General features: G+C 31.7%; 1 protein-coding gene across 1 annotated transcript in view; it reads right to left on the bottom strand.

The window, feature by feature from the left end:
* The window catches only part of LOC127705275 (uncharacterized), a 431608-nt gene that overhangs the window by 303643 nt on the left and 102769 nt on the right, over positions 1-25196 (bottom strand). Inside the window, exons 16-18 of the mRNA XM_052209598.1 lie at positions 16305-16370; positions 10563-10706; positions 4305-4448 (exon numbers count right to left, since the gene is read on the bottom strand). Coding sequence (XP_052065558.1) covers positions 4305-4448; positions 10563-10706; positions 16305-16370 — 354 coding nt within the window. The remainder of the gene's footprint in view (positions 1-4304; positions 4449-10562; positions 10707-16304; positions 16371-25196) is intronic.

Raw genomic sequence — 25196 nt, 5'->3', positions numbered from 1 at the left:
TTTCAGATTTGTTTCTTGTGAAAAGTAAAATGTTAAATAAAGTCCTGTTTGCCATGCTCTGTGGTCTGTTTACTAATGTTATAAATCATAGTAGTGCCTTGATATCATGGCTTCCAAAATGGTCATAAATTCAGGACATTTGTATTTTTACCGGACATTGTCTGCCGGGGCAAAGCATGAAACAATCATCTACTTTTTAGTTTTCAAGGCTTTCTTAAGAGACGGTCATTTTAACATAATTCGCAATATTTTTGACCCAACATATTGCCTTTAACAGCCACATATTTATGTCATAAAAGTGAAATGATCATTAAGTACTATCAAAACAACCCTTTCTTTAATACCTTATCATTTCAATCAAGGCTAATTAGTTGTCGAACAGCTGAAATTTACCTGTTCAGGTAACAGGTAAACTATTTTGAACCACACATTTATATCAGTCTTTACAAAGTTATTTTCTTACATTTCAGCTGTTTGCATCTAATTTATTTAGTCAAAAAGATTAAAATTATCAGAAATACGTTTACAAATATAATTTGATGAGAAAATTAAAAAGATGTAAATGAAAAATCGTCAAAATCACGTTGTTTGAACTAGTACATAGAACACAGTGCGCATGTGCACAGGTGTGAAATTTAATTATGCATCCTAATTTCTTCAAAAATGCTTAAATTGTCATCGATACCTTTATTTCTCGTTTATTTTTCGAATATTTTCTGGAAGAAAAATGTAGAAAGCGCTTGCACTCAATCATGCTTTGCAAACTAAACGGAATTTACGTATCCATTTCTGGTCCATGTTTTATCATTGTCAAGATAACATCCGGTACTAGGAAATTTTCTTTTTAAACGAAAGTAAATTTTTTGACAACGTTATTGTGCACAAATAAAATTAAGGCAGATATTAGTACGCTGATGTTGCACACTTCTAATGATGCATTCCCAATTCCACAGTTTACATCAGAACTTGGAATTTGTATCAAAGAAAGTTTAATATCGGGTTTTTTAATGTCAATCATTGGGATGGCCAACTGGTTACCATAGTTGCCTTTTGTTACTTAGTCTTAATGGACTAAAATCGGGATAAGATATAAAATGTCCGGCTGGCTAAAAATAATTTTGAAAGCCCTGCTTGATATACATGATACTGGTACGCTTAAATATTTCAGAAATGAAGGGTTCCTACTCCCTGTTTTCTTTGAATACAATTGTCATTATGTTATATTCTTTGTTAATCCAGTCTGGTTCAGACATGAAACTTTATTTATATATGTTTATTTTGCCAATAGATATAGGAAGATGTGGTATGAGTGTCAATGAGACAACTCTCCATCATGGTAACAATTTATAAAAGTAAACCATTATAGGTCAAGGTATGGCCTTCAACAAGGAGCCTTGGCTCACACCGAACAGCAAGCTATAAAGGGCCCCAAAAATACTAGTGTAAAACCATTCAAACAGGAAACCCAACGGTCTAATCTATATAACAAGAGGCTCTCAAGAGCCTGAATCGCTCACCTGTATTTCAGAGGAGAAGATTTTTAAATGTTAGCAAACTCGATGAACAAATTGTGTAAAATTGTCTTTTAGGGCAATAACTCCTTAAGGGGTCAATTGACAATTATGATCATATTAACTTTTTTGTAGATCTTACTTTGCTGAAAATAATTGCTGCTTACAGTTTATATATATATCTATAATAATATTCAAAATAATAACAAAAAACTGCAAAATTTTGTTAAAACTACAAATTCGGTGGCAGCAACCAAACAATGGGTTGTTCCATTCGTCTGAAAATTTCAGAACTGATAGATCTTGACCAATTGAACAAATTTACCCCTGTCAGATTTGCTCTAAAAGCTTTAGTTTTTGACATACGAGCCAAAAACTGCATTTGACCCCTATGTTCTATTTTTAGCCATGGCGGCAATGTTTGTCGATGGATCAAAACTTCGGATACACTTTATAAACTAGATACCCTAAGGAACATTTAGTTAAAGTTTGAAGGTATTTGGCCCAGTAGTTTCAGAGAAGAAGATTTTTTAAATAGTTTACGACGACAGACGACGACAGACAATAGTATAACATCACAACATAGAAAAACACACTATAAAATATCAATTGGAAGGCGTAACTCAATCAAAAAACGTAGTATGATACTCCTAAGTAGTATTTTTCTTGAACACAAATATATGTGGAAGAAATTTTGTCAGTTCAAATTTCAATTTCTTCGCTTGTTGTTACGTCACAGTACCCAAATTGCACAGAGTAATTAAATTGAACCTATTTAGCAAAAAATAACAGCAAAAATCTTACAAGTTTTAATAGGGACTAAACAATTTGTAATTTTTTATTTGACATTATGCACGTCTTTTAAATTGGTAAATATAATCAAATATTCACATAATGTTCACAGTGCTTTATCAACATCTGAAGTAGTCACTGGAAAAAGTACGGAAATGTCACCACATGACATCCACAAAAAGTCATCTTTTAGAAATGAGCAAATAAAATATAATACAAGCATTCATCTCTTAAGAAGTGTAAAGAAATATTACAAAACATCTATTATTCAAATTTTAAGGATGTGAATTTAAGAATGGATGCAATGTGGGTACTCCTCATTACAGAATCATGGACGGTTTGGTGGTGGGTTCAAACCTATTTTTCTGATTCAATATGGCAGGGGTTCAAATTAACATTTGGTACTGGAAGGTCCAGGACCTTTGACTCTCCAAACTGAAAGGTCCACAACCTAAATTCCAGATCCTACTTTTACTTAAAATATTTCATAACTCAGTAAGATACAAAATTAATGTGCTTTTGGTATTAGGTTAGCTTTGTCAGTTTCACGGTTGTTCATGATAAATGTAATTTTCTTGTATACTATGAATTCAAGTAAACTTTTTTTTTTTTTGGTATTGGGGAGGGTGTAACTGTGGGTGGGTGTGTTGTCTCAACGATTGGTAATTAATTACTAATTATGCCATGATTATCTCAGGGCTTGCACTACTTCAGCTCAATTTTAAAAGTCCACTAGAGCATTTGCTTACATTGTATCATATCTAGTTGCACTATTTGTGAAAATAAAGTAAGAAACTTCTAGCTATTTATAACTGGTCCTTCAAAATTGAGAAAAAAATTACCCCTTGAAATTGCAGTAACATGTTTACACTTTCAAAACATCTACATGCATTATCAACATTTATTACTGATAAAGAAAATTACTGTCACATTGTATTGGATTTTGACATTAAAATTTGTCAAAAAGTTTTTGAGTTTCTGTATAAAATATTTTCTGATTTTTCTTTCTTTTCCATATATCTTTTGGTTTTCAATTCTAGTGTTTATATTACATAATCATAGATGTATTTTGTCACCTGCCTGGAATTATTATTTTTTTATGTATTTGATCGCCAAAACCCGTAATTACCCTTATCCGCTTCCGGAATCAGATCGATATTGTAATTGTCTTCTTTTCCGGCATCCATTGTTTTTCAATGTTGTTTTTGTCAGTCAGATACAATTTTACTCGAATTTACTCATTACTTGTCGGCGATTTTCGGAATAAAGCTAGCTGTTCAACAAAATGAACATCACTGTCATGAATAATAAAGATGAAAATAAGTTTTGAGATCGTTTATTTGGAAATTTTGGTAAAAAGGTTTGCAAAGATAATTTTTATTTTCAAATCGAAGGTCTGTCGGGCGTAGCTAGTAACCAAGACGAAAGTTTGATTGCAAAAGTGGAAGGTCGCGGACCTCGGACCACCGCTAATTTGAACCCCTGTATGGATTCAAAATTAAATTGGTGTAAGTACATTATAAGTAAATAATGATACATCTACAAAATAAACACCGAATGAAAACTTTTGTCTGGATCATAAATAAACGTCAGTGAAATAACTGTCAAAATTGGTGCAATTGGGTATCCTCACATTATCTGTGTTGCAGTTGTACATCAGGAGTCATAGTATTAGCCTTATGAAGAATACTTATGTTGACAAACTATGTGCCTTTTTGGTTTTTTCCCATCTAAAAGGCTATGGTATTAATAAATGAAGTTTGTCTCGTCTCTAAGAGGGATTTGATTATATTAAAAGGTTTTATAGGACAAGACACACTGAGTACTGGATGAATTCATTTCTGATTCAGATATTCTTAACTGTAAAAAAATAGGCCGTCTAATGCCAATATAAATGAAATATTCACATTCAACCCTGGACGCCCTTTGAAAATTATCCTTATCCAATGCATCCCGTGGATGCTTGGATAATAGGCCATTCTCTATGTAAACTAGACTTACAAATAATAAAGATTTGTGAAGTGATCAAATGTTCCATTCTCTATGTAGGCTAAATCATTGTTTGCAATGTTGAATTCATACATCAGTGGACTATCTTCAAACATTTTTTTTGTCAACCAACCAATGTTGTTTCCCTGTAAAGTCCTGAAAAATAAGGTATCTATATATATATAGTTGTATGCAGTTTCCTTTCCATCCAGATTTAAGTTCTGTTTTAATTTTCTGTACAACTTTAGTCTCTGTCATATTTTTGTTAATTTAAGATAAGGCCAACCTTAAAAATATGTTTGTTTGCAGTTTTCCGACTGTACCTTCAGACTGCAGGGTCGGTAGGTAGGAAAAATATTTTATTTTATCAGCCAGAATAAAGTTTAAACAAGCAGTTTAACACAAACCAAGTTTCTTGTTAAGAAAAAAACATTTCAAAACAACAAACACTGAAAACCAACATGAAATGAACAGGCATTTTCAGGTAAACACCTTTTTAACCAAAACTGAAACTTAACATGGTGTCATTATACAATTTATGACATAAATTTATGGTATTATGAAATACTGGAACACTTATAAACAAGGAATGACTAGAATTGTTGTAAAGAAACATATTCACTGACATATATGCATCTTTACTAGAATGTTTTCATGAGTAGAGTATTTGCATCAGAAAAATGTAGATATTAAAGATTCAAAAGACAATTTAGGAGTGTGTTAAAAAAAATCAACAATTGAATCTTCCTCAATTGAAAAAAAAGACAACTTAAAAAAAATATATTAGACATCGGACTGTTATAAAGGTTATATTTGGAAAGATATGTTGATGCCAGGCTTTAATTAAAACAAACAAAAATTTACAGACAAGCTTTGGGGTGAAATCAATAGCACCCCATTAAAAGTAAATGGTCTGTACTGAAATGTTTTGACTGCATAAAAAAATTGGCAGCATAGCTCCTAGCTAAGGACATATTTCAATTCAATTCACACAGTTTGGGTATAATTAATATTGTAAGAGAGAGAATAATTGCAATGAGTGGGACAGCCCCCCTTATCCTAAAGGAGCATACTCATTGCAATCGAAGATAGATTTGATACAGAGAGAATATATCTATTTCTCAAGCCAACCATTCATTTTCTCTACATCTTTGTGTAGTTTGTGTGGCTTCAAACATTTCAAATGCGTCCTTCCACCGTACAGGCGTGTTTACAGGTATCCATGAAGTCACGGAGGAATGGTTTCATCTTTGTCGTCTTCACAACGATTTAAAGAAAATATGGCATACTTCAGGCTGCTGTCGAATTGTTGAACCACTGAAATTGGTTTTTTAGAATTTTCACCACTTTCTAACACTGCCAAAAATTCTACATTCACAGTTAACTGAAGTACTTTCATTTTACTATTCAGAAATGAATTTGAATATGTATCATGACCGTTTACTTTTTTTGCTATCTTTAAGAACATAAGGCCACTAGTGCTTTTAGGTCTTTTATCGTGCAGTGAATACAAAATTCTCAAAAATTCTCAAAAATTCATTTTCATCTGTATGTAAAATTATTTCATATTTTTCTACACCTGATTCAGCCCTCAGTTTGGTAAAGTATGTTCAGTTGATACTGTATTTTTTGTCCAATCATAATGTTCAGATACATTGACTTAAGTAGGGTACACAAAAGAGCAACCTAAATTCTAGAATGCAAATACTACCGTGCTACCTGTAGACAATCTCCATGTGCTTTACCATTAAAGGGTCCGATGAGCGCTTGACAGGAAGGGAAGAAAACCAGGTCTTCAAACATGTAATCGACCTAGACTCGAAAATCAATTCCGGAAACGACCCGAAATTCCGGATCGGGTCAGTAGCAGTATTAAAAATAATTTCTTCAAATTAAAAGCAATAAAATGTTCACAGTCGGGCGGATTTTCGAAGGTCGGTCGGTAAACTGCAAACAAACAATATTTTAATTTAAGCCTAATGTACGGTAATTATTTTGGACCAAACCTTGCTCTTATTGTCCCTACTCCTTTGTTTTGAGCCTCTAAATGCCTGAATATAACAAGAGGCTCACCTGTAACAAGAGGCTCTCAAGAGATTGCTCACCTGTAATTTTTTGCTTAAAGATTTCAATGATTATTTTTGCTGTTCAATATATATTAATGAGTGGCTTAAAAATACCATTTAAATGTTCTTTGAATCTGTCACATTTTCCTCAAAAGCCAAAAAAAAATGCATTTTATCCCTAGTTCCATTTTAGACATAGTTGCTATGCTTCTTGATGCACAAGGAAATAAAATACAAAATTTATACTAGATACTCTAAAACTCATTCAGCAAACATTTGGCTGAAAATTATTGTACACCTGGTGAGCTAAAAAGATACATATACAATATATGATTAAAATGAATAATGAAAATACACAAAGATTTACAAGAAAAATAACTGTAAGCACTTTCAGCTGTTGTAATGGCTTCTTCAGATAGTTATTGCGAACCAAATGACAGTTTTCCACAGAGTCGTCTGCTCTTGGCCAAGGTATTTAAACTTTTGTCTATTCTATTGTCCTATTGAATAAATACAATAGCTATTGTTCTACACTATGTAATAATAACTAACAACTCTCTCAGATCCAAGGCTTCCAAAACGGTCATATATTCCGGACATTTGTAATGTCCGGTAAAAGTCCGGTTGGGCAAAGCACGAAACGGATATCTACTTTTTAGTTTTCAAGGCTTTCTTAAGAGACGGTCATTTTAACATAATTCGCGATCTTTTTGACCCAACCTTTTGACTTTAAAAGCCACACATTTCCGGTCATAAAAGTGACATGATCATTAAGTACTATCAAAACAACCCCTACTTTAATACCTTCTCATTTTAATCAAGGCTAATTAGTTGTCGAACAGCTGAAATTTACCTGTTCAGGTGACAGGTAAACTATTTTGAACCGGACATTGATCGGTCTATTCAAAGTTATTTTCTTACATTTCACTGGTTTGCATCTAATTAATTTAGTCAAAAAGATTTAAAATATCAGAAATACATTTACAAATATGATTTGATGAAAAAATTAAAAAGGTGAAAATGAAAAATCGTCATAACCACGTTGTTTGAACAAGTGACATGTCTCTGTTTGAACTAGTACACGTGTGCGCATGTGCGCAGGTGTGAAATTTAATTATGCATCCTAATTTCTTCAAAAAATGCTTAAATTGTCATTGATACCTTTATCTCACGTTTATTTCGAATATTTTCTTGAAGAAATAACGTAGAATGAGCTACTTACACTCATTCATGCTTTGCAAACGTACACAGAATTTTACATATCCGTCTCTGGTCTATGTTTTACCATTGTCAAGATAACATCCGGTATTATAGATTTAAAAACGAAAGTAAAGTTTTTGACAACGTTATTTTGCACAAATAAAGAGTCTAAGGCTGATATAAGTACGCTGATGTTGCACTCTTCGAATGATGCACTGCCAATTTAACAGTTTACGTCAGAATTTCGAATTTGAATCAAAGAACGTTTAATATCGTTTTTTTTTAATGTCAATCATTGAGATGGCCAATTCGTCACCCGATTACCAAAATTGCCTTTTGTTCATTTAGTCTTAAGGGATTAAAATCGGGATAATATATAAAATGTCCGGCTGGCTAAAAATAATTTTGGAAGCCCTGCTCAGATCATTACAGTTATTTATAATATTGGAGATGCTACACTATGTAATAATAACTCACAACTCTCTAAGGTCATTACAGTTATTTATAATATTGGAGATGCTACACTATGGAATAATAACTCACAACTCTCTAAGGTCATTACAGTTATTTATAATGGAGATGCTACACTATGTAATAATAACTCACAACTCTCTAAGGTCATTACAGTTATTTATAATATTGGAGATGCTACACTATGTAATAATAACTCACAACTCTCTAAGGTCATTACAGTTATTTATAGTGGAGATGCTACACTATGTAATAATAACTCACAACTCTCTAAGGTCATTACAGTTATTTATAATATTGGAGATGCTACACTATGGAATAATAACTCACAACTCTCTAAGGTCATTACAGTTATTTATAATGGAGATGCTACACTATGTAATAATAACTCACAACTCTCTAAGGTCATTACAGTTATTTATAATATTGGAGATGCTACACTATGTAATAATAACTCACAACTCTCTAAGGTCATTACAGTTATTTATAATGGAGATGCTACACTATGTAATAATAACTCACAACTCTCTAAGGTCATTACAGTTATTTATAATATTGGAGATGCTACACTATGGAATAATAACTCACAACTCTCTAAGGTCATTACAGTTATTTATAATGGAGATGCTACACTATGTAATATTGTACGACTTTGCCCCCAGCAGAGCTATAGAAAAACAGTACATTAACAGGTGTTACACGGACACTTTTTAGATGATACACGGACACTTTTTAGTTGTTACACGGACACTTTTTATGAATAGAATCACTCGTGCATGATCAGTGAGTTCATGGACACTTTAAATTTCAATTAGATTTGAACTTTTTGTTTCACCGACATATTTACCGTCTTTTTATTAAAATATTTACGTTGGCATCAATAACTATATTTTTTTTCAAACAATTCCAGTATATTACTATTCATATCAGTACACTAAGGGATTGACCATTCAACTTCAAAAGGGGGGTTATGGTTTTTTCCTAAAAAATATTCTGATCCCCAATTTTATGAGAAAAATATATTGTGGTCAAGAAGATGACAAAATAATGTTCTGATTCCTGATTTTTCGAAAATACCGTATATGATAATGCTAATTTCGAAAAAAAAATATTTGAGTGATAGCATTGAAAAACTAAATAATTTTCTTACTCAGAAAAAAAAACATACTCCCCTTTTGAAGCTAAATGGTCGGTCCTTAAATGTTTTTTTTTCAATATATGGACACGAATAGTATTCTTGACAATGCTGAAAGTAAAGAAATGCTGGTACCGACGTTTATATTTCAATAAAAAAGACAGGAAATATATATAAAAATAATCAAATCTAATCAAAAGATAAAATCCCTATCAACTCACCAATGCACGATTGATCCTATAAATAAAAAGTGTCCGTGTAATACATGTTCAAATAGGCAGCAAATCTTGTAAGTTGAAGAAAATCGTTCAACTTATGTCACCAATTTTGGGGAGGAAGCTGCGATTGGATCATATTGTGACACGTGTTTAATCCTAATCAACACTATTAGAGACATATAAAAACCTATAAGCATGAACAATTTAAAAAAATCCAAAATATATGCCTATATATATCTAATTACAAGACAAAATCCATTTTTTCATAACATTTCGTTCACTAATGAAATAGGAAATTCATTCTTTTTATACATTTATATTGTTATTGAATTCATATATTTGGGAGCAAACGTACGATTTTTTTTTATGGGGGAATGGGGGAATGGAATGGCACATCCTGCATTTTTCAACAAAAAATGGATCAAGCCTGTTTATTTTAAATTTATTTTAACCCCCTCCCTTTTCCGTTTTTTCCAAAATTAAAATCAAATGTTAGCTTGCTTACCACTGATATCTTTTTTATACATTACTTACTTGCGAAGTTGCATTTTAAAAAGTCTCAAATGTGTACGACATTCATCTTTTACTTGACATGGTTCTTTTTTATAAAATTATTAGATTCTTGAATATCTTGAGAAAAAAATCTCGGCTGAAGGGAAGTAAAAAAAAAGTTTGTTTAAACTGTAACTTACATTAACTGGTATATGACCATTTAGTTTTCTAATCTGTTTAATTTTGCTACCTCTTCTAAATGCAAAATGTACTTCTTCTTTCTTGAAACGTCGTACAAGTCAGATACAAAACAAAGATAACAAAAAAACAGGCCGGAAACAAACTGCCGTATAGTTTTTCTGCACTTGTAGTCAGGTCAAGGTCCTCGGCTATCGCCTCGGACCTTCACCTGACTACTCGTGCAGAAAAACTATCCGGCAACGGTTGTTACCGGCCTGTTTCTTTGTTACCTTTGTATTGTATCTAATACATAACTCACAACTCTCTAAGGTCATTACAGTTATTTATAATGGAGATGCTACACTATGTAATAATAGCTCACAACTCTCTAAGATCATTACAGTTATTTATAATGGAGATGCTACACTATGTAATAATAACTTACAGCTCTCTCAGATCTTTACAGTTATTTATAATGGAGATGCTACACTATGGAATAATAACTTACAACTCTCTCAGATCATTACAGTTGTCAAAAGCATCCTCTGGAATATAGTCTACATCATTATTATGTAGATTTAAATATCTTAGGCTTGACAGATTGGTAAATGGGTTCTCATGAGTAAACCGGAATTCATTACTCTGTAAATTTCTGTGAAAAAAAGAAAGTGTTTACTGTTTAAGCAGTTTTTTGTTTTGTTTTTTTAAACTATTCATGCTGTTGCTGTTTATTTGTTGGTTTATTATCTCATAATGGTTTAAAAAATGTATCTTTGTCTTGTGTTATCATAGAGACATGCAATAATAAAAAAAAAATTTAATTGTTTATCTGCTAACAATACTTAAGTAAAACTATGCACAAGATAGGGTCCCAACTAATTGGCCTCATCATCAGGTTTAAAAATTAAAGAGATGTGGTATGATTGCCAATTAGACAACTATCCACCAAAGTTCATATAAAATGAATGTAAGCAATTATAGGCAATGTGCTGGCTTCAACAATAAGAAAAACCCATACTTTATAGTCGGCTCTAAAAGGCCCTAACATGAAAAATATGAAACGTTTCAATTGAGAAAACTTACAACTTAATTTTCCCAGTATATCAAAACAATTCACGAACTAGACATGAATGTATTTGTCCCAAAAAGTCAAAAGCCTGATATCTTAACAACAAGTGTAGACACAGACATTCATGGATGGTAATCAGCATTCAGGACCAATACTGGTTTGACAAAAAAATTCCTGTAGTAACGATTATTTAAATTTCATACTATCAGCATTCAGAAAGTGAATGCACTGCCGATATAACAAGATTGTGTCCATCAGACATGGGGTAATTGAAATATGTAATTGTAATTGACCGTAATTAATTACAATTTCTCAAGTAATTGAATGTAATGTGTAATTTAACATTTTTTTCAATTACAATTTCTCAAGTAATTGAATGTAATGTGTAATTTAACATTTTTTCAATTACAAGTAATTGAAAGTAATGAATTACATAGCCAAAATTGTGAGTAATTGACAATTACATTTTAATTATATCTCAATTACATTTAAATTTTGGATCTTATAAATATAACCTCTGGCTATTTGTTTTATTTTAATAAATTTTTACTGACACAGAATGAATGTGACTGCAGAGGTCGAACCCTGAACAGTTGGGGCAAGTATGGACACAACATTCAAGCTTGATACAGTTCTGAATTTGGATTGTGATTAAATAGTTTACACAGCATAGGTTTCTGACACAGAATGAATGTGGTCTAAGAACTTTAAAATTTTTAATTTACCTATTCAAACCATATCATTATTATTTGCTTTTATATATAAATCAGAAATAACCAATTTAAAATGAAAAATTTCAAAAAAAAAAAAAAAGAAAAAAAAAATCCCTCCCGTAAAATTTTTAGAACCCCCTTATGATTCATCACCCCCAAACTCAATCCCAGCCTTCCTTTGTGGTATGGTACCTTGCAGTACAATTTCAGAGAGATCCGTACACTTGAACACAAGTTATTGTCTGGAAACTAGAAAAATGCTTGTTTTTAGGCCCCTTTTTGGCCCCAAATTCCTAAACGTTTAGGGCAATTACCCCCAAACTCAAACCCAGCTTTCCTTTTGTGATATGGAACCTTGTAGTACAATTTCATAAAGATCCATACACTTACACACAAGTTATTGTCCTGAAACTAGAAAAATGCTTGTTTTTTGCCCCGTTTTGGCCTAAAAATTCCTAAAATTTTGAGGCAATTACCCCAAAATCAATCCATGTATGGATCTCTCTGAAATTGTACTGCAAGGTACCATACCACAAAGGGAAGGCTTGGATTGATTTTGGGGGTAATTCTAGTTTCAGGACACTTGTGTGTAAGTGTATGGGCTGATAATAAAAAAACTAAGTACATGTTCAGATTCAGCATATCAAAGAACCCCAAGAATTCAATTTTTGTTAAAATCAAACTAAGTTTAATTTTGGACCCTTTGGACCTTAATGTAGACCAATTTGAAAACGGGATCAAAAATTAAGAATCTTAATACACGGTTAGATTCGGCATATCAAAGAACCCCAATAATTCAATTTTTGATGAAATCAAACAAAGTTTAATTTTGGACCCTTTTGGCCCCTAATTCCTAAACTGTTGGGACCAAAACTCCTTAAATCAATCCCAACCTTCCTTTTGTGGTCATAAACCTTGTGTTTAAATTTCATAGATTTCTATTTACTTATACTAAAGTTATTGTGCGAAAACCAAGACAAATGCTTATTTAGGCCCTTTTTTGGCCCCTAATTCCTAAACTGTTGGGACCAAAACTCCCAAAATCAATCCCAACCTTTCTTTTGTGGTACTAAAGTTATTGTGCGAAAACCAAATGTCTTTGGACGATGACGACGACGTGATACCAATATACGATCGCAAAAAAATTTGTTTGCGGTCATATAAAAATAAGAGCTTTCTTTTTGTATCATTTTCAATGAAATACATTAAAATATAAAATTTCAATAGGTAATAACAACAAAATTTGATGTTTTCGAAATATTGAATAAGGCTTTTTATCATTTTGAGCATTTAACCAAACAAGATACCTAAGTTTTGCTCATCTTTGATACTGATCACTGAATTTGAAAATAGTCACTGAAGATATTATTTGTTATTACTATAAAGCAATGGATGATAATTATGTACATTTCATAGGAGAAATGGATGTCTTCAATATTTTATCTAAATTATCCTTTCAAATGTAATTGAAGTAATTAATTACATTTGTCGAGTAATTGGAAAGTAATTAATTACATTGGTAAAAAAGGTCAAATGTAATGTGTAATTCAACTGAAGATTTTGTAATTGAATGTAATTAATTACCATCAAAAGTAATTGACCCCATGTCTGGTGTCCATAGTACATGGATGCCCCAATCGCATAATCACTTTCTATGTTTAGTGGACTGTGAAATTAGGGTCAAAACTCTAACTTGGCATTAAATTTAGAAAGATCATATCCTAAGGAACATGTGTACTAAGTTTCAAGTTGATAGGACTTCAACTTCATTAAAAACTACCTTGACCAAAACTTTAACCTGAAGCGGGACGGACGGAGGGACGAACAAACAAACAGACCCACGGAACAGAAAACATAATGCCCATAAAAGGGGCATAAAAATTGTTACAACTCAACATGATCAAGCTCTGGACCAAATGTAAAACAAGAGGTTGTCAGAGTGACAGCAAACGGGTTTTCCTGCAGAGGTTGAACCCTGAACAGTTGAGCAAGTATGGACAAAACATTTCAGCTTAAAACAGCTCTGAATTTGGATAGTGATTGACTATTTGATACAGTATAGGTTTGTGACACAAAATTAAATGAATGTGGTCAATGAACTGAAACATTTGAAATTGGACATTTACCTATTATGGTCCAATATCCAAAATGTAAGTACATTGTTAGAATCAGCATATCAAAGAACCCCAAGAATTCAATTTTAGATAAAATACTTATAAACTAAACAATTTCTGTCAAAAGAGAAATAACTCAAATTTATTTCCATGAATCAGTAATGTAAACATCTAAATTAGATATGATTGAACAACTAAAAAATAGTTCTCTAAAATTAGATATGATCATGATGATGTATCTATTTTCAAATCATAATCAAATATAATTAATAGTTCCCAATATTTTTTCTTTCATTTGCCACAAACTAATATAGATCTGCAACTTATTTATCAATGTCAACAACTTTATTGAAGTTATATCGATAACTGAACAAAGAGAAAAGCTTAAGTCATGCAAATTAAACTTTACTTTTATTTAGTCACAAGAAACAACATATCTTAATTTCAAAAGATTTCTTCAAAGATATATCATGTTAATGAACGGACACTGTTTGGCAGGTGCCTGTCCACACGCTGTTGACATACCCAAATCAATAACCGATTTTTTTTCTTTGAAAGTCTTTTACTGTTATTGATCATTTTCACCAAAATAAATAAGAGTTGTCTTATTGACACTCATGCTGCATCTTTGTTTATAAATACCTGTAACTTTATGATATATAGCACCTGTGTTTTAATCTTCAACTGTATTCATATTGTGTTTTGAATCAAACTTATTCGTTCAGTGTATATTTACTTGTTTTTGTTTTATGGTGTCTTTTTTGATGAGTTAAGCCTTTTTCATTTAATTTTTTATAGCGAATCTTTCATATTATCATTTTTCACTGTTGTCTCCGGTTAGAGTGAAGGTTTGTGGCCCTGTTAAAACGCTTAAACCCGCTGCATTTCATATGCACTTGTTCTAAGTCAAGAACCTGTGCGGAGTGGAACAAAACATAACCTTGATCTGTAACTCATCATGGACAACTCACAAACCAAAAATCAGTCCAAAATCTGAAGTGAATATGAAAAAAGACTGTATAATTGTTATTTTCAAGAAATTTTCAAAGTCATACTCCTGTAATACTGGCTTCAATCAGCAGTGTTAAACAAAACGTAAAATTGATCTGTAATTCATTATGGAGAACTCATATACCAAAATCAGCCCAATATCCTGAAAAATACTCTTCAGAACTGTTATTTTCAAAGTCTAAAGTCTGTAATACCGGCTAAAATCAGTGTGCAGAACGCAATTTAAATTTGATCTGTAACTTATCATGGACAACCCACCTACCAAACATCAATTCAATATCTGAAGTGGTTATAAAAAAAAGTCCTTATAACTGTTATTTTCAATATTTATGTCATACCACCACCACCACATTGTTGGCTGCTTTGTCGACAAGTACAACACAAAACCCTTTGCCAGTACTTGAACTTTGTTTTCATTCATTGAAATGGGCATATTACTTATTCTTTTATTTATTTCTAAATGATTTTATGAATTGTGATATGCAAATATCAACAATATTCAGACATTTATTCAAATAAGAATCAAGTGACTTTTTGTAAGATTTCTCCAGTTTACAACATTTTTTATGACAGGACAATGTGCATCTTTAATAAAACTCTCGCTGCCAATAATTTATTATGATTATAATTCGTGACCCAGTAATTACAGTAGCTGGAAGTCTCTGACGAGCATGTTAAAATATGACATAATTTGATATGTGACGTCACGCAATAATTACGTTACATTTAAGACCTTTTTAAGCACAACGTTAAATGTCACTATAGCAACAACCTCACATTACCTCCACCTTAAATGAAGGGTAATTTTAATCTGGGTTAAGGCGTTCACACTACCTAAATTTATTCCGTATTAACTAAGTCGTGTCGAACCCAGTTTAAATGCAGGCATAGTGTGAACGGGGTATTAGAGATTTGATCTAAAAAACTATGCTGTTGACATTAGATGGCATTCTCTTACTAAATGAACGTATTGCTATAGTTATTTTGAGTAATAAGATAAAATATTGTGAATTGTTGATATAATATATTTAGTTTTTCAGGAAAATAAGCATCAAAGTTGTTCTTTTTGTTTAAATATATTAAACTTTTATCAGGACTATTCTTTTTGTCGGTGCCACTAAATGGCATTGGCATAAAAAAATCACGATAACTGTATAATTGTATAATTATCTTGACCAATTATCTAGACAAATTATGAAAAAATTCCTGATAAGTCTTCAAAATACCTGATTTATGTTGACTAATATTGAGATAAGTTATGTCAACTCAGATTACTCGATGGCAGAAATAGGCCACCACAATATTTATGAACAGTTAATACAATAAAAATAAGTTACACTTACAGTTCTACTAGTGTTGAAGGAAATGCAGTATTTTCTATCACCAAAATCTTGTTATTATTTAGATTACTGTGAAATAAAAAAGAAAGAACAAATATTAATTAAAAAATATAATTTAGGAAACAAAAAATTAATAAATTGTTTCTTTCATTTACACACAAACGCACATCTATCTGATACCTTGTAAATAAATTTAAAGGCAATATCTTACAATAGTCTCACACAACAAAATGACAACAATGTTAAGATTAGTTACACTGTAATGTTTAGAACTAGAATAGTTGTAAATTTGTCTGTTACAGTGTTGGTAATTATAGCAGTTCTGTAAAGTAAACAGTTTGAAAACAGCTACAAGTTTGTCCCATAACAGAGTTGGTAATAATATTTCTGTAATTTTTTGTGCTATTTTCACATTTCTTGATTGGTGTGAGAAAGATTTCTCCTTACTGTTGAAATATCTGTTCTCAGCAAATGATTGGTCGAAATTTAATTATGACCTCAAATTTTCTTGGTTTCTTCTGAATTTTTCTATTGTCAATTTATGACATCATGAAAAAAGGCAACTATGCCTGATGACATCACATATAAAGATCACAACATTCAGCAAATCTTTACAAAGGATTGAAAGAATGAAAAACATTAGAGAAACAGATTCCACCACTATAACTTGTGTATCAAGATATTTCTCCACTAACAACACTTAATTATTCAAAAAGCTCGGCAAGCCTCACACTTTATATATCAAAATTTTACTGTCTGAGTGGAGAGTTGAAAGGTGAAAAAAAATTGACACGACTTCTATGCATTAAATGTGTCATGATTTTAGCCATGATTCAATGTTACGTAACATGTTTTAAAGTTTCGTTGAATATCTGATTCATGATTTTAGCCATGATTTCATGTTATGTAACATGTTTTAATATTTCGTTGAATATCTGATTCATTTGCATTCGGATTGAATAATTAAAAAAAATCATACTGTACCATTGGGAAATTTTAATGAAAACCGAGGGCAACATAAACTTCTCCTTGAGGCTTCTGCAGAGCAAAGTCCTTAACACAAGGACTATAATGTCACTAACTTTGCCTGGTATGCTGACCTCTATAAGGTAACTATAGATTTTGAATTAAATTTAAATTTTCCTATATATATCAAACATTCAAAAGAAAGCCTCACAACACCTAAATATATATATAAAACAAGAATGCGTCAATAGTACACAAATGCCCCACTCACACAATCATTTTCTATGTTCAATGGACTGTGAAATTTGGGTAAAAACTCTAATTTGGCATTAAAATTAGAAAGATCATATCATAGGGAATATGTGTACTAAGTTTCAAGTTGATAGGACTTCAACTTCATCAAAAACAACCTTGACCAAAACCTTTAACCTAAAGTGGGACAGACGGACGGACGGACTAACGAACAGACGAACGGAACCACAGACCAGAAAACATAATGCTCTCTACTATCGCAGGTGGGGCATAAAAAAGACTTGGTAAATATTTAATCAAACTTGGAAAACTAACATTTAAGTATCACTCATTTATCTTATCAAATTTCATCTAAGAACAATGGCTACATTTAATTATTCAGGAGGAAAGTCTCTTATGCTAACATGACTTCATTAAAATATGAAAAAAAAAATTATTGAATAAATAGAGAATATCATATGGCTTTTTCAATATCACATCCGTATCAACCCGAGACACCAATATAATCCCAAGAGCTCTGCTCGAGGGATTATATTGGTTGAGGGTTGATACTGTGTGTGATATTGAAAAAGCCATATCATATACACTTTATTATATACATATACCTCACGTAGTTGTTTTTTATGTGACATGACGTCATACAGGTAAGGAGGTTTGAAATGACGTCATACAGATTATAGGTTTGACATGACGTCATACAGATTAGGGGTTTGATAAAGCCTTTGCAACAGTGACTGCAATCGATGACGTGACGTCATACAGATTAAAGGTGTGATAAAGCCTTTGCAACCGTGCTGATATCGATATCATCACGGGTGGCTGATACAGCACGCTTGCCAATGATTGTATTACACATACAATTTATCTGTATTTACTACTAAGTATATAATAATAGAATTTAGCAGCTATACTTTCAGTATGAACTTAAATTCATTTAGATATACTGTTGATAAATTATGGAATGAGTACCGGTAACCAAATCATTTTAGAACACATACAACATTCATACAAGAAATTTGATTAATGCTTGGAATGATAGCTAAATTTCAACTGCAATGGTTGTTATGCCTAATATGTTCATTACCAAAATTATTATGTTCCTGCTTTAACTTTTAGTTCTAATGTTGAATGTAAAATGTTATAGTGCTTCATAATAATGCTACTGCTTATATGCTAACACTATACTATACTATAGTTCTGTATGTAAATGTTTGTGTGATAAATGTCTTGTCTGCGATATATTAAATGTGTGTATTAAAATGTAACGGTTTATTTCTTCCTCTGTGATATTTTATCTCGCAGAGAATTTTTTACAGTAAATTTTTTCCAGACATGGTATATCACGGGTAGAATTTTTCCAGAGGAGTGAAATTCTATCCATCTTATACGGATAGTATTTAACAGTATATCTTTTCCGTTCCATATTTTGCAGAAGTTTGTGAAATACAATCCTATTGTCTACTATGCAAGGTTATAACTCACAGTATATATGATTCAGTATATGTATCTGACCATAATGATAAATGTGTCACCAAGGTAGACCATATTTGCATAATTTATCAATCAAAGGGAGGTAATTTACATTGAACAATTAAGGAATAACAGTACTGTAGTTGAAGAGTTGCCACCGTCAATAGTTGATACAGTTTTACTGGCCACGCGTAGCGGAGATAGTAAAACGGACATTTGCGACTGTCAAATCAAAATTGACAGTGGCAACTCTTCAACTACAGTACTGTTATTCTGATTCGAATGCATTACAAAAAGAAATAAAATGTTAGAGCTTGAAAAAATGTATAAATTTGACAAACAAAAAAATTCCACGAATCTTCATGAATGATTTTGGCACAAAGATGTTGTAGCTAAACGTGACGTCATACAAATGAAAACATACAAACTGGAGGTTGTTACATTACCCTATACGATTCAAATTCGGAAAAAAACACATTAAAATGGTAAATTCGAGGTAGGTGTTGTTTTATTTTCGATAATATTGTAGTAATCGAACATTTGTTGATCCAATCAATTCAAAATGGCAGGTCCCTCCTTAGTTACGCCTGGTCAACTGTGGATTTGAAGGTAACTTTTAGCCAATGAAAAAAATTGTTACATAAAAATTGCGTTAGAATTTTCATTTTACAGATTTTATATTTCAGAATCAATTTCATAGTGAAATTGTTCCTTTATTTAACAAATTAAACAAAACTTACCTAAGTTGTAGTTTGGTGTTAATTTGGTAAGGTCCAATCTACCAGAATCACATGAGTGAACAGATGATCACATGATGCAAATCAGACTTCAGAGTGGAGAAAGTCAGGAACTGAAACTTCCATAATAAGGGTGGGCACAAATCACAACTCGGGCGGGCATGTGATTCTGGTAGATTGGACATTACTAAATTAACATCAAACTACAACTTAGGTAAGTTTTGTTTAATTTGTTAATTTAGTAAGTCCGATCTACCTATAGAATCACATGAGTCTTTAGAGTTCAGTTCTGCACTTTCAGTCAAAATCTTTGTTAAGTAGCAACAGTTATACTATAAACACTACATACTTTCACTACTTGAAAACACTACTAATTCTAAATTTTGGAAATTATATACATCCATATATACACAAAACTATCTTATTTCCTGTTGGCCTATAAGATTTCTTTACTGAAGGACTGTCATTTGTAATTGGTCTTTGATAAAATTTTCTAAACACACTATCTTTCCTCCATCCAGCTGTGCATAGAATCGTAGATATTGGAATTCGTCCACTAACATAGCAGGCCTCTACATTATCATTTTTTCTAACTTGTCCCTTCGGACAAGTTGCAAGAAAATCAACTTGTCCGAACTCTGAACTCACTTGTCCGAATTCATAATTTAAAATCTTACATATTGATGATATGCAATAATAACACTTGCGTTTTGATTGTACCTAATAAAGGGAGCATTTTGTTATGTTATATGAATACCACATCAAAATTCATTTTATTATTTCAGACTAAAAGATTATTTGCAAGACTGAGTTCTCCGACTCAATGTCACTATCATGTATCGATCATTAAATCATCATTTCTTGCCAAACCACTAAGTTCCCCTATGGACCTATTCATTATGTAGTAGTGGTATGGGTTAAACCAAAGATGTAAATACACCTGGCCACCTTGTATATGATTAATTAAACCTTTTTAATTTATTGATGGTGTCAAAACAAGCTTTTACAAATTATTTTGATTTGTATATATTTGGTCCGGGTACACAGTTATCGTCCTTTGATTTTCGTTGTCCACGAATATAGTCCCTAGTGTGGACAGTGTGTTACTTGTCGATTTTTTTTATACCCCTTCCAAATTTATTTCTCCATGTTTTATGACTCAAATAGTAAGTAGGGGGGTGAAATGACACTGTAAAAAAAATTGGGTCATGAATTTTAAAGTAAAGTAGTGATTTGGTCCAGCTGAAAAATGTTAAAAATTAGCACTTCGGAAGCTGTCAAAAGATTTGAAGACCCCCTTAACATGAAATTGTCCATATTTTGAGTTAGAGCCGATGAAGTTTTCTATAATTTTGATATAATTTGTCCCAAAAGTAGTACAACACACTGTAAAAATATTATTGAGAAAGCGCAGGTGGGATTTTTTTAATTTTCATTTATTGTCTAAAAGAAATGCACTACGAAATAACTGTGTACTCGGACCTAAGAGGTGAAATCAGGAAATATAGAATCTGTACTTTGGCAACTTCCCTGAATGATTTGATGGTGTCAATTTATCAAATAGCATAAAACTAAAGGATTTAAACTTTTATTTGATAGAATTTCTGCAAAAATGACCAATTTTGGCATTTTATGGTCAAAATAAGCATTTCATAGCTTTTTCAATTTTGATGCATAAGTGGCATTCTGACTTTCTATCTGACAGGTTTTTATGTGTCAATGTTTGTGTTTCTATGCTTCAATCCAGTTGTATTACTCATTTGTGAACTCTGAATCTACAGAAAAGAAGATTATCTTGGACAATATGTGCAAAATGTGTTGTATATACGATCCTCGTCTAACGCCCTGTTTGGATCAAGTTAAATGTGAGGAGCTTGGAACATAAAAGTTGAAGTCCATTATAAAGACCTCACTAAATTTGTATAAAAAGCACTTAACAATGTCTTTTGTACCTGTTTTATGTCACATAATATCTTTCTTTTCTTTTGTAGGATAGCAAGTGGTTCAAATATAAGCCTGTTGAGACTAAAATTGCATGCATGTTTTACACTAAAAAGTGAAAAATCTTTGTATCAGACCATACTGTCTGCAAAAAAAGTTGAATGCAAGAGTCTTTTTGTGCTCAGATTTATTGTATCATGTCACCTGAGTATAGAAATGATAGAAAAGACACAAAATTTTATTTCCTATAGCTTCAATATGCATTTTTAAATGTAAATATGTGATACGGCCTAAATTGACCCTAAATTATTTTCAGTCTTACTTGGCCTAAGACCCTTTTAAACTAATGTGATATGTTATTTGTAAGTTTTCTTTCCATTTAAAGTACATCAAATACATATGTAAGGATTATTTATAACCAAAAAGCTTTACAAATTTAAAATTGCTGGAAAATATTACATCTTCATGTAAGGCCCCTTCATTGGAAAACCTCCATTTTTAGCCACAGGCTCATATAAATTTGACTTTTTAATAATTATGATAAGTCTGATAAATCAAATGAGTACTCTATTGCTTTTAATACATAATATATTATATATTAAGGCATTTCAAAAGTATTTTTTTGCAATATTTTTATTTTTTAAGCCCCAAATGTTGATAGTTGAAAATTTTCAATTTTAACGTCTAAATTTAACACGCAAAGTTGAATATAGAATTAGTCATATTGTCTATAATATATATCCTATTGCCACGAAACTTTGTAAGCAGTCTTATAATTTAATAAGCTTTGGTCATACCAAGTTTCATTAAGATTAGTCAACTTTTTCCACCCTATTAGGTCCGGGTACACAGTTATCGTCCTTTGATTTTCGTTGTCCACGAATATAGTCCCTAGTGTGGACAGTGTGTTACTTGTCGATTTTTTTTATACCCCTTCCAAATTTATTTCTCCATGTTTTATGACTCAAATAGTAAGAAGGGGGGTGAAATGACACTGTAAAAAAAATTGGGTCATGAATTTTAAAGTAAAGTAGTGATTTGGTCCAGCTGAAAAATGTTAAAAATTAGCACTTCGGAAGCTGTCAAAAGATTTGAAGACCCCCTTAACATGAAATTGTCCATATTTTGAGTTAGAGCCGATGAAGTTTTCTATAATTTTGATATAATTTGTCCCAAAAGTAGTACAACACACTGTAAAAATATTATTGAGAAAGCGCAGGTGGGATTTTTTTAATTTTCATTTATTGTCTAAAAGAAATGCACTACGAAATAACTGTGTACTTGGACCTATACATTGATATATGATCATGAAGTACATAAATCATTTCACTAAAAAATCTGCCTTTTTAGATTTTATTTAATTTTTACATCTTAACTTGTTATTTTTATATATAGATCTTATTAAATAAAACCTTTTTTAATGTATTGTTATGCATAAAAGCAAAATCAAATGAAACGTACTTTAATTTAAAATTTTAAAGCTGTGGTAACACTCCATATGGAGGAGCTCCTAATTCAAGGAGGCTTATACTAAGAAGCATTAACATTGGTTTCTTTCCCCCTTATTTATATTCCCCTGGTCAATGGCTGCCAGCATGTTCAAATACGTTCAATCAGAGACATATTATACAAGTATTATCTGTCTCTGGTTCAATCAATGAATATTTATTTCATTTAGTATGATCAATAAAACAATCATTCATATTTTTGGGAATTTATAAGTCTTGAATTTGATCTATTTTACATCTGACCTCGATTTTTCACTTGTCCCATCGGACAAGTATAGTATGGTGAATCTACTTGCCTGACGCCTGTGTCCACTTGTCCCGGACAATCGGACAAACGGTAATGTTGAGCCCTGCATAGGAAGTAGCAGCTTCTCTTGTACTATGAGGTGTAACGATTGTCATATCTATGTCAGCCAAAATTAAAACTTGTTAAATCCACTTAGCAATGGTACCCTTTTTAACAGGTTTATAGGGTTTTTGGAAACTTAAAAACAATTGAGTATTATTAAATCTTAACTTATTTGTGCATTCTAAATATTCATGTAATGTATGAACCACACAAATCCTAAAATCTGGCTTAAATGATTCTATAAATATCTCTGGTAACTGATATCCAGGTCTAGTTTGCTTAAGCAAGTCTCCATATCTTATTTTAACTGAGCATGTATCAAGTTCCAAATTTCTATTATCTATTAAGAAAATACTCTGCATTCTTTGACCTGTTGTCAAAGCTAATAACATGGCCAATTTAAATGTTAAGTTTTTTAATGAAATATCTTTCACTGGTTTCCAAGTCTTTAACAGACTTAACACAATTTCCACATTCCAGGTACAATTATACCTAGGTAAAACCGGTTTTTTGTTAAAATATTCCCTTCATAAATTGTTTAACATGAAAATGTTTTCCAATTTGCACATTAGTAACTAGATACTGCTGATTTAGCAGTATTAACAGCACTATATCCTAGGCCGTTCAGATGGAATTCTAACAAAAATTTTAATACACTATTTACAGATGGATCAAATCGATCCGTTTTTTCTTCGTCACAAAAAAGCAGCCATTTTTTGATATATGTCCCATACTGTTTTTTGGTAGAATCTCTCCATGAATTGATGATGATGTCGGTAGCCTCTGCTGATACTCCTCCCTCACACATTTTATTCTGGAGATCTTGAAAGCCGCCAATCTCATGTTTTTCAAAGGATGAGTTTGATTTGTTTTGGGATTCGTCAGAATCGTTTCCACTTTTGGCAAAATATATGGTTAGTCGCAAATCATTTGTAGTAGCTGAGGAAACCAAGGCTGTGTCGAAAATAAAGATGCTATCACTAATGTGGTTGCTTTTTCCTGACAAATTTTCTGTAACACTGCACTGATCACACTGAAAGGAGGGAATATATAAGCATAAAGTATATTCCAAGTTAAAGAGAATGCATTAACAGCCAAAGCATTCACATCCGGGCCAAATGATACATATTGTTCTAATCTATTGTTATGTTTGATGCAGATAAATCAATGTCACATGGACCAAGTTTATTCATTATACACTCAAAAATACTATCAATAATCATCCGTTCCATATCTGAATTGGACTTGTGTCTGCTTAACGCGTCTGCTTTTATATTTAACTTCCCTGGTATATGAAATACACTAAGCCAAATTTGTCTATGTATACACCACAACCATATCTCTTACCTAAATTATTTAATTCCTTTTTTCTTCCTCCCATTTTATTCAAATACATAATGGCAGTTGTATTATCAAGAAATAATTGTACATGTTCATTACGAGCTCTGTCACAAAAGGCTTTTAATGCAAGAAAAGCCGCTTTCAGTTCCAAAAAATTTATGTGTTTATTATGTTCACTTAAATTCCAAACACCTGATAATGTAAGATTATTTGTTACATCAAGTGCTCCATATCCTAACATACTACTGTCAGATTCAATTTTCCTATCTGGTGGTTTAAAAACAATAGGTTTATAACTATCATGAATGTTTTCAATCCACCAGTTTATACA

This window comes from Mytilus californianus, unplaced genomic scaffold, assembly GCF_021869535.1.
Source record: "Mytilus californianus isolate M0D057914Y unplaced genomic scaffold, xbMytCali1.0.p SCAF_6, whole genome shotgun sequence".
Classification (NCBI taxonomy): Eukaryota; Metazoa; Mollusca; class Bivalvia; order Mytilida; family Mytilidae; genus Mytilus; species Mytilus californianus.
Note: the sequence above shows the minus strand (reverse complement) of the source record. Positions and strands in the feature narration are given on the sequence as shown.